At 46.9% G+C, this 11513-nt stretch overlaps 1 protein-coding gene across 1 annotated transcript; it reads left to right on the forward strand.

Moving 5' to 3' along the window:
- The first annotated feature begins 9207 nt into the window (after nucleotides 1-9207).
- Trim75l-ps1 (tripartite motif-containing 75 like, pseudogene 1) lies at nucleotides 9208-10091 on the forward strand. The gene has a single exon (XM_056984904.2). It carries the CDS (start codon nucleotides 9430-9432, stop codon nucleotides 9730-9732), a length of 303 nt encoding a protein of 100 aa, XP_056840884.2. The 5' UTR covers nucleotides 9208-9429; the 3' UTR covers nucleotides 9733-10091.
- Nucleotides 10092-11513: the final 1422 nt, after the last annotated feature.

Here is an 11513-nt window from a genome sequence, read left to right on the forward strand (position 1 = left end):
GGGTGGGGTTAGTCTCTGTATGCTCTTTCGCTTGTGGTTCAATCTCTGGGAGCTCCCAGGGGTCCAGGTTAGTTGGCACTGTTGGTCTTCCTGTGGGGGTGTCATCCCCTTCAGGACCTGAAACCCTTCCCCTAACCTTCCATAGGGGTCCTTGATTTTGGCTGTGAGTATCTGCATCTGTCTCAGTCAGCTGCTGGTAGAGCCTCTCAGAGGACAGCCATGCTAGGCTTCTCTCTGCAAGCACAACATAACATCACTAGTAGTAGTGTCAGGGATTGGTGCCTGCCCATGGCATGGGTCTCAATAGCAACCACCGGTGGCCATTACTTCAGTCTCTTTTCCATCTGTGTCCCTGCATTTCTTACAGACAGGACCAGTGTTTCGTTGAAAGTTTGAGGGTGGGTTGGCATTGTGGTTTGCCCTGGAGTTATCTGTATTTTGAGGCTAATTCCATTGCCTCAAGGACAGCTGCCTAGTCACGTACTCTGGACTCACGTGACTTCACCAGAACCTTCTCCCCATAGGATTTGTAAAATACAGGTGAGGGCAGGTACAGGATAGAAGGAGGCCTGTCATTGGAGGAGAAGGAAGGATGGGCGGGAGAGAAGTTTGAAGGAAGAGGAGGAGACAGGAAGAGAAAGGAGGAAGAGACAGGAGGGAGAGGGCGAGAAGCCATGGCAGGTGACGTTAAGATTCCGCTCTGTGTATTTACAGGTTGTTATTATGGTCTTAAGGGATGGATGGTGCTGGGCTTTGTATGTTTAGGTGGGCAATTATATCTTACCAATTGGGTCAAAGGTTATTGTGTTGTGTGTTCTTTCATGTGTAGATTTAAGTGTAACAGAGTGTGGGGTGGCTGGTCTGGGCTGCCACGGAATTGGAATGTGTGCTTTTGGAAAGATATCCAGCAGAAATCTTGCGGCACTGAGGAGCTGGATCTAGGGGATAAAAGACAACCAAACTTTTTTTTAATTTTTTTTATATTTTTACAACAACAGGTTGGTGTCCCTATCCCCCCTGGGGGTCTTGTCTGGCTACTATAGGTGGTCTCTTCAGGTCACATATCCCTACTATTGGATATTTCTGCTAAGGTCACCAGCACTGACTCCTCACTGAACCATCTTTCTGGTCCGTTAAAATATCTTTATTAAACCTCAATTTTTCTTCATTAAAAAAAAAAAAGATACTGGGCTGGGGATTTAGCTCAGTGGTAGAGCGCTTACCTAGGAAGCGCAAGGCCCTGGGTTCGGTCCCCAGCTCCGAAAAAAAGAACCAAAAAAAAAAAAAAAAAAGATACTATGCACAGGCAAAGCTTACAGGGCTACAAGGCTGGCTGCAAGTCTACCCAATTTTCTGAATTATTCAGAAAAGTATAACTTGCATCTCTTATTTCTATATTGTAAGCATATATTCCTTAACAGTTTGTGTTGCATGCACATGTGTGTCTGTGTCCCTTGCCATCATCCCCCATATCCCCCACTCCATCGAGTCTCTTCAGTCACCCCACAGTCTCTGCCACATTTGGAACATTTTGGCCTTCCTTGTGCTCTCTGTAAAGCTCCCCTTTCCATCAGGCATCTGCTTGCCAGCCACCAGTCTGATCTCCATGCTAACTTTTGTAGAACGCCTTTTCCTTTCTCCCCTCCCTTTGCCGCCTCTAGGCAGCTGCTCACCTGCCCCAAAGCTTTGCTTCTAAGCTCTAGACATGTTCTTGTGATTCCGAAAAGATACTTTTTTCTTACTGTGTATCTCATATAAGAAAGAAATTTGTGAATTTTTAAGCCTTCAGTCTCAGAATTAACCTGTGAGCTAAAGATGGTGAGACCACATCATGCTTCTTTCTATAAAGTTAAACAATTAAGCAAAATAAATTTAAATGTATAGAAAATCTCAAGATATGCAGAGCTCCTGTTTATTTTTCAGGTAGATCCACATGGCCTATTCATCATCATTAAGTAGCTACTGTTTATGTAGTAACTTTTATGGCAGACATATTCGTCTAAGTTCTCTTGAGCTCAAACCTAGTCTTGTAGAGTCCCAGTACTCCTGGGCATATACCCAAACGATGCTCCAACATACAACAAAGACACATGTTCCACTGTGTTCATAGCAGCCTTATTTATAATAGCCAGAAGCTGGAAAGCACCCAGATGCCCTTCAACAGAGGAATAGATACAGAAAATGTGGTACATCTACACAATGGAATATTACTCAGCAATAAAAAACAATGACTTTGTGAAATTCATAGGCAAATAGAATGAACTAGAAAATATCATCCTGAGTGAGATAACCCAAACAGAGAAAAACACACATGGTATGCACTCACTGATACGTGGATATTAGCCCCAAAGCATGGATTACCCAAGATATAATCCACAGACCACATGAAGCTCAAGAAGGATCACCAAAATGCAGATGCTTCAGTCCTTCTTAAAAGGGGGGAACAAAAATATCCATAGGAGGGGATATGGAAGCAAAGTTTGGAGCAGAGACTGAAGGGATGGCCATTCAGAGCCTTCCCCACATGTGGCCCATACATATACAGTCACCAAAACTAGATAAGATTGATGAAGCTAAGAAGTGCATGCTGACAGGAACCATATATGGATCTCTCATGAGAGACACAGCCATAATATGTCAAATACAGAGGTGAATGCCAGCAGCAAACCACTGAACTGAGAACAGGACCACTGTTGGAGGAATTAGAGAAAGACTGAAAGAGCCGAAGGAGCTTACAACCCCATATGAACAACAATGCCAACCAACCAGAGCTCCCAGAGACTAAGCCACTACCGAAAGACTCTACATGGACTGACCCTGGGCTCCAACCTCATAGGTAGCAGAGGATGGCAGTGTTGGGCATCAATGGAAGGAGAAGCCCTGAGTCCTGCCAAGGTTGGACCACCAGTGTAAGGGAATGTGGAGGGGTGGGAGGGGCAGTGGATGAGGAGGGGAACACCTTTATAGAAGGGAAGGAGGAGGGGATAGGAGGCTTATGGACAGGAAACTGGGAAAGGGAATAACATTTGAAATGTAAATAAAAATCGCTTCTCGGCCTTTTGGCTAAGATCAAGTGAAATGTAAATAAAGACATAGCCAATAAAAAATATGTGAGTAAAAAAATAAGTTAAAAAAAAAAAAAAAAAGGAGTGGCCGCACTGGGCCTGGTGGCTCAGGCTTGTGATTCCAAACACTCACAAGGCTGAGACTGTGATTGTATGGGTCAAGAGGGACGGCTATAAAGACACAGGGACTGCAGAGATGGCTCAGTGGTTAAAGTCATTTGCTGGTCTCATTCATTCCGCATGTGGCAGCCCACAACCAACTTTAACTCCAGTGAGCACCAGGCTCACACATGGCATACGTGCACGCATGTAAACAAATCTCAAACACAGAAAGTGCACTGTCCGTCTGAGCGTGGTGGCTCACACCCACAGTCCCAGCACTTGGGGGCTGAGGCAGGAGGACTAAGTTCCAGCTCAGTCTGGGCTACGGTGATATTTCAAGGGATATCTCTGAAAGATAAGGGATCTTTTGAGAAGACCAGGGGCCAGTGAGACAGCTCAGCTGGGAAAGATGTTTGCCATACCGGTCCAAGCCGGAGGACCTGAGTTTGATCTCAAGTATATGCATATAAAGATGAAAGGAGAGAACCAATTTCAGAAAAAATTGTCCTCCAACCTCCCACGCCCATACGTGCACCATGATGCCTATGCCCAGTGCTGGAGGAGTGTGTAAGCAAGCCAGAGGAAAAGCTCAGTGCTACAGGCTCGAGCAACACCCCTGCCTCAGCTCCCCGACTACTGGGAGTACCTGCACCCTCTAGAGGCTTCTGCTTCTGCCTCACCGTAAGTTATTACACTCCAGTGACTTTAAACCCGTCACTTAACACAGAAAACTGTCACACTGTGGAGTTGCTCAAATCTTTAAGTGCCTTGGAAGTGTTCAGGATCTCTGCAGAGTGCCAATGCTGTCTGCTTCTGCCAGCTGCCTCACAGCCTCTTTGGAAGAGAGCTCTTCCTGTCTCTACATCTTAAGGTCTCCTTCCTTCCGAAGGTCTGTCCAGGGTCAGTGATCTGAGTTCTGCCTGTACCTCAGTGGAGCCTAAAGGAAGCCAAGTATACCCCCTCTGCAAAGTGAAAAGGTAGTGATTCTAAGGCAGAAGGGTGAGGGGTTCGTTAGGCAACCCAGGTGTCCTTGTAGATGGGTGTGAGGTTTAAGGCCACAGTGTGGAGGGGCCCACCGAACTTTCCAGTAAAGGAACAAGGCAAAGGACAGATGCCTAAGGAGTTTTGCTAGAGCAAAGAAACCAATGGTGCTTCACGAAGGGGGCGAAGTAGGAGGGGGAGGAGCAGGTGGTGGGGAGGAGCGGTAAGGGGAGGAGGAGAGGGAGTGAGGAGGGTTGGAGTTTGGGCCGGAGAGTGGGATGGGGGTTAGGGGATAGGGGGTAGAGGAGCAGGTACAGTCTTGAGCTCCATGAGTTGGAATGGCACCCTGATTTCGTCTTTGGAACTGTGAACCTGGAGATGTCAGCCACAAGTGCAAGCAAGGTGCCCACAGCACCTTGTCTGACTGCTAGAAAACACTCTAGCAAGAGAGAAATGTTCAGCGGTTGTTATTGAGGTTTTCAGAAGAAATGCCTAGCCTAGGTAGGCCCAGCAGGCTAGGCTCCACTCTAACCACTTGTTTCCACCATATACAAGTGAACAAAACCAGGAATGGTGAAGAACAGGCCTGGAGATTGAACCCAACGGTGGGTAGATCAAGGATTTAATTCTGGCCCCTAGAAAGGAAAAAGAATCCAGACTTGGAGGTCATCCCTCTGCTATTAATTAATTTAATTGCTTAAGTCTAGGCATGTAAATGAGTTGGTAAAATGCCGGCTCAACATTCATGGAGCCCTGAGATATTGATGTTTGGTAGAGCAAGGACCAGGGTTGGGCATGGACGTACATAATTAACTAGCCCTGGTTGAGGTGTGTCTGGTTGGCCAATCTCAATCTCGCTTCTGTAACATCATAAGCCCTCACCATCGTCACTCTGGAGGGGATCAAATATGGCTCTTGGAAGATGATCACTCATGCTCCAGGGTGCAGACTCTCACCATCTTGGAAGACACTGTTCTCATCTGGTGTGTGTAGGAGTGGGGTTTCTGTCCTTCGAGGTTTTGGTCTTCCTCAAATCCAAGGTGACTCGGTTAGGGCAAAGACTTTTTATTTATACTTTTAGCCAAAAAGATACAGAATGAAGATAGAGAAGATAGCACTGTTCTCTTCATTTCCATACTTGTGCACAAAAGGCAGGATTCAGCGCCCTCTACAAAAGAGGCTTCCAAATACTTCTGTTACTATTAACACTTACTCAGACTTGTTTGTTTTTGAGAGAGAGTCTGGATAGCCTGGAGTCTTGAACTTGGAGAGATCCTCCTGTCTCTGTCTCCTGAGGGCTGGGATTAAAGGTGTGGGTCAATATAGCTGGTGCGCGCACGTACACACACACACACACACACACACACACACACACCCCAAAAAGGGTTTCTCTGTGTAGTCCTGGATGTCACTGAACTTGCTCTGTAGACCAGGCTGACCTGGAACTCAGAGATCTGCCTACTTCTCAGTGTGCAGCACTTAACAAATTTTTAGAGGGGACTAGGGATGTCTCCATTGGTAAAGTGCTAACCTAGTAGCCTGTGTACCTATATAAGAAGCCCACAGTTTGATGTCCAACATTGCACACACCTGCCTGTAATCCCAGACGTTGGGTTAAGACCACAGCTTCTGGTTTAGATTGAGCTATGAGAACTCTCCAACTTGTCTTTTCCCTGCCCCTCACTCCTCCTGCTCCCAGGAAACACTGATTTTTTTTTTCTGAATGGAGTTCTCATGGCTTGCATCATTTGCATAAATGTGTGGAACACATAGGGTATTGCTTTTGCTGTGACCCTAAGGTCAGAACAGATTGTTCAAAGTAAGTGGGGAACTGGGGCAAAATGAGAGGCAGAGAGGCTGGGTTTCCTGAGGCTTCTCTGCATCAAAGGGGAGATCTGCTGTTTGTTGTGGCTTTTGATACCTCGATGGTGAAAAGACACCTTCATGAAGTCAGAAAGGACTAATGACTGTTTGGCAACAGCACTTGGGGGCGCTGTGAACGGAGGCTGTAAATCCCTCTTCCAGGATTTTACAGAGATGAATGGTTTCTGTTCAAAGCCAGAAAGAGAGATGGGGAGGTATGATCAGAGTCCCGATATGGTGCTAATTGATATGGTGCTTATGTCTGAAGTGCCTGAACCTACTCAATTCTTCATTACCCAGAGCATAATTCTTCTGGTTGCCCACAAAGGACAGACTGAGGCCACTAGAGGCTAGGTAGCTTGTTCAAGGTCACAAAACCCATAGAATGCCCAAAACATAATTGACCAAAAGTCAAATTCAACAAATATGTATCCAACTTTGGATAGTTAGTGAAGAAACAGATCTGGACAGAAAGAATGTTATTTTTGGCAAAAGGAGGTGTCTGATTATCTTAGAGTTTCTGTTGCTGTGGTGAACACCATGACCGAAAGCAAGCTAGGGAGGGAAGGGTTTATTTGGTTTATGCTTCCACATCACTGTTCATCACCGAAGGAAGTCAGGACATGAACTCATATACGGCAGGAACCTGGAGGCAGGAGCTGATGAAGAGGCCATAGAGGGGTGCTGCTTACTGGCTTGCTTCTCTTGGCTCATTCAGCTGCTTTCTTACAGAACTCCGGTCCACCAGCCCAGGGATAGCACCATTCACAATGAGCTGGGCCCATTTCTTAATCACTAATTAAGAAATCGTCCCACGGGCCTACAGTCCTACAGCCTGATCATATGGAGTCATATTCTCAGTTGAGGCTCCCTCCCCTCTGCAGACTGTAGCTGTGGTAAGTCTAGCCAATACACTGATGGGTCACATTAACGGGATTAAAATGGAACTGGATGAGTGACCTCCAAAGTGGAGGAGCCCAGAAAGGAGCTGCTGAAGCCAGGTCCTGCTGGATTTAACCCTTGGGGCTAACGCAGTGTGCTTGCTTCTCTCTGCCATTAGTGTCCCTTGGTCACTAGTCCTTCCTAGATTCTTCTGAGGAGTTTTAAACTATCAAGCTGACTAGCTGGCACATGCCTGTAATCCCAGCACCCAGACTAGGCTGGCTACACAAGGGACAACGCAGAGTGATTTGTCTCAAGATGTTTTTATGAAGTGCTAGGAGGCCAAGCACTCTACCTGAACCCCCATGCCCTGCACCCTGGTTTCCATGTTTGGGGACTGATTGCACACATGTAGAAGTCAGAGAACAACTTGTGAGAGTAATTTTTTTTCCCATCATATGGGTCTGGGGATTGAACTCAAGTCTTCAGGCTCAGAAGCAAGCGCCTTACCCTTGTTGGTATTCTTTTCTCATGGGTCATGACATCTTTTGTTATTTCGGTGTCAGGACAAGGTCTTTTCATGTAGTCCTGACTGGTCTGGTACTCTATGTAAACACTGGGTTGAACTAGCTTCCACCTTCTGCCTCTGCCTCCTAACTCCTGATATTACATTTGTGTACCACCATACCCAACTGTGGTTTTTGGGGGTGTGGGGGCAGGGTCTCAAATAGGCTATATTGTCCTCAAGTTCACTAAATAGCCAAGGTTCGCCTTGCATTTTCCCCTTGTGAAGCTAAATCCTCCAGGTAGTGACATTTTAATAGTAAACGCTTACGCTGGGCGTGGTGACATATATTTTTAATACTAGCACAGGGGAGGCAGAGGTCAACCTGGTCTACACAGCAAGTTCCAGGCAAGCAAGTGAGAGGCAGTGAGACCCTGTTTAAGGAAAAAGAGGAGAAAGAAGATGAGGATATGAGCAAATACTGAAAACATTTTTGAAGGCTTGTTTGTTCTGTTTCTGTTGTTGTTACTACTACTAATATTATTATTGGTGGTAGTGGTGGCGGTTTTTGGTTTTTCAAGACAGGGTTTCTCTGTGTAGCCCTGGCTGTCCTAGAACTCACTCTGTAGACCAGGCTGGCCTCAAACTCAGAGAATCTCCTGCCTCTGCCTCCCTCCCGAGTGCTGGGATTAAAAGGGTGCACCCCCACTGCCACCACCATCCGGCAAACCCAGAAACAAACATGAAAAATGAAACCCACATTGTATGAGGTGTTTTTAGAAAGCAGAGAAGGAGATAAAGGTGGACGTTACAGCCAGGTTGTCCTCATTTACCTGACTCCAGGAGTTTGGCTGGTGGCTCGGATGGAACTCGGTCCTTGCATTTTTTCCTAGATGTAACTCTGGTTTGGGCCAAGCTGCATTTCATCTCTGTCATCATTATGACAAAGCCCTGCCCAGTGGCGCTCAGGCGCATTCCCTCCAGTCCAAGGTAAGGCTTGGTGATGGATATACACACAGGCATCAAAAGATCCAAAACAAATGCACGTATTTCAGCCCAGCACTCCGGAGGCAGAGGCACGTGATCTCTGTGAATTCGAGGACAGCCTGGTCTACACAATAATTTTCAGGATAGCCAGAGCTACACCGTGAGACCCTGTCTTGAAGAGACGAAACAAATAGACAAAGCCATGGGCTATCGCAGTTTGAGGAGTGTTTTCTTAGCATGCTTGAGACTGTGTTCCATCCCCAGCAGGACTGTGTGACCCCAGCCCTCTAATTTCAGCACTTGGGAGGTGAAGCCCGAGACTCGGGAGTTAAAGGGAGGGCTATTTAATCAACACTGGGCTGTGCCTGGTTTACTCTTTGTCCTCCCCATAGCTCTGGCTGGAGGGACTGCTAACCACATGGGCTGTTCGGCCAAGTGAGCAGAGGAGTTAGGGCTCAGTATTACAGGCTTGGGGATGACAGGCTGGGAAGGAAGTGTAATGCCACCCTGAGTTTACCGGGAGCCAGGTATTGAATGGAGTAAACTTTTTCTCGTTTTTTAAAAAGAAAGTACTTTTTACTCAAACCCACTGTGAGTTACCAGAGTTCAGAAGAGTCGCTGGGGTATGCTAAGACCTCACTGGCAGCTGGAATTATCCAGTGTAGTAGAACTACAAATGCGTTCACCACTCTGGGAATCCAGGAGGCATCAGTGGGGTGACAGCTGTTTCTAGGAGGGACTGTGAGAACTACAGGACATGTAGTTTGATTGTCCCTAAAGGGCACCCCAGAACCAACCTTCAGAAGGAAGCACACCTGGGTCCAGACCTTTATTCCCAGCCTGATGGCACAGGCTGAGGTCCTGGCCAGACTCTAGAAAGAGACCAGATGCTCCATCTGTCTGGATGACAGGACAAAACCAGTCACCATCAAGTGCGAACACAACTTCTGTCAGGCTGCATCAAAGACTGCTGGGCAAAGCATCCAGCTATGTTCTCCTGTCCTGTCTGCCAACACCAGTGCCAACACAGGACCCTCAGAAGCAATGCCCAGCTGCTCCAAGAGGAGCAAAAGCAAGATGCAGGAACCCAGCACCAGTTGCGAGAAGCATAACCAGTTCTTCAGCGTCTTCTGTGAGGATGACCTGCAGCTGCTGCGTGACCAGTGCGCCAAGTCTGAGAGCCACAGGTACTATGAGGTGACACCCAGTACAGAGGCTGCCTCTCTCTGCAGGAAAAACCTTCAGGGCTACATCAATATCCTGAAGCGGCAAGTGGAAGAGGTTCAAGAGTTAATAAGCAGGCAAAATAGAATAACGCTGGCCCAGAGGGAGCAAGCAGAAGCGTAGAGGTCGGAACTAACTTCTAAGTTTGAGCAGCTCCTCCGGTTTCTGCATTGTGAAGAGCAGGCAGCATTCTCCGGGTTAGAGGAGGAGGAGGAGAAGAAAGAGAAGAAATTGTTTGGTAACATAGCACCATTAGAATGCTATGGTTCCGTGCTCAGAGACCTCCTGAGCCAGGTGATGCTGACTGGAGGGCTCTCCGAAGCTAAGGTGCTGTTCACGGTCAAGGATTTTTACCTGAAGGCTATGAGTCATCAGCCCAACCATTTTCCCATTCAGTTAAGAGAAGCATACAACTTCCCTCTCCAATATTCCGCCCTATGGAAGGTTATACAACAATTTACAGACCATGTTACTCTAGACCCGAAAACGGCCCACCCAAACCTGCTTATTTCTGAGGCTAGAACATGTGTAACATACACAAAGGAAAGGCAATGTGTGCCTGGTTTTTCAAGGTTTACCAAGAGCCCCGTCATGTTGGGGATTCCACGTTTTAATTCTGGGAGACATTTCTGGGAGGTGCAGGGAGGAAAGAAGCTGGAGTGGGCAGTTGGCATCTGCAAAGCTGACTTATCCATCGGGGAAAGGCAGTCCCCTATCCTCCAGGATGCTGGAAGATTGTTTGGCAGGGGGACAGCTTCGATGTCTCAGGAGCTGATCCAGACTCTCAGCTGAAGCATTGTTAAACAGTGCCAACCGAGGACTAGGAAAATCCAGGGCAGGGAGGAGTCCATTTTCCAAGGACCTTCACTGTCAGGCCTTTAGTTTTGAAAACAAATTATACATATTTAACATGTCCAAATCTGTGGTCTAGATCTCTGGGGTAGAACAGATGGCTCAGTGGATAGAGCACTGGCTGCTCTCCTAGAGGATCCAGGTTCAATCCCTTGCGACCCCATCAGTAACTCAAACCACCAGTAACACCAGTGCCAGGGGATTGAACGCCCTCTTCTGGCCTTCTCAGGCAGCAGACATGCACATGGTGCACAGACATGCATGTAGGCAAAATATTCACACACATACCATAGAATGGTAATTTAGAATACAGATCTCCGACTGCTGAATTAAAACATAAGTGTTTAGAGAAGAGAGAGTGGGGATGATCAGAATCAGACATCCTGGGGCCAGAGTGATGGGTGGCTCAGTGGTTACCAGCACTTAATGCTCTCCCAAAGGACCCTAGTTTGATTCCCAGCACCCACATGGTGGCTCACAGCCACCTGTAATCTAGCTCTAGGAGATCTGATACTCCTTTCTGTTCTCCATGGCACCAGACATGTGCTGACACAGGCTTATAGCAAGTAAAACTATTTACACATAGCAGAATTAAAACTAAAACCATATTTAAGAATAAAGGGGCTGAACATGTAAATCAGTTGGTAGCATACTTGCCTAGCATACACAAAGCCCGAGTCCAACTCCTATTCCACAGAGAGGACAAGGGGGCGGCAGGGGAGAGGGGGACTGTAATCCTAGCACTTGAGAGCAGAGATAGAAGCATCAGAAGTTCAAGGTCACTCTTGGGTACAAAGGGAGTGTGAGGCCAGCCTAGGCTACATGAGACCCTGTCTCATTCTTAGGTACAAAAGGAGTGTAATGGTAGCCTAGGCTATACGAGACTTCTTTCTCAAAAGACAAGAACAAGAAAAATAAGTCACACAAGAATATCCCAGGAGAAAGATGAGCAAGGGATCTGGGATGTATTTCACAAGAGTTCTCAAAGGCTCCAGATCTGGAATAAGTACCAATTTCATGCATAGTCGAAGGAAAGAACAGAACTCCATCTT

The sequence above is a fragment of the Rattus norvegicus genome, chromosome 16, assembly GCF_036323735.1.
Source record: "Rattus norvegicus strain BN/NHsdMcwi chromosome 16, GRCr8, whole genome shotgun sequence".
In the NCBI taxonomy this organism is placed as follows: domain Eukaryota; kingdom Metazoa; phylum Chordata; class Mammalia; order Rodentia; family Muridae; genus Rattus; species Rattus norvegicus.

Coding starts and splice junctions, on each gene's coding strand:
- Trim75l-ps1 (XM_056984904.2), top strand. CDS start 9,430: ATGCCCAGCTGCTCCAAGAGGAGCAAAAGCAAGATGCAGGAACCCAGC.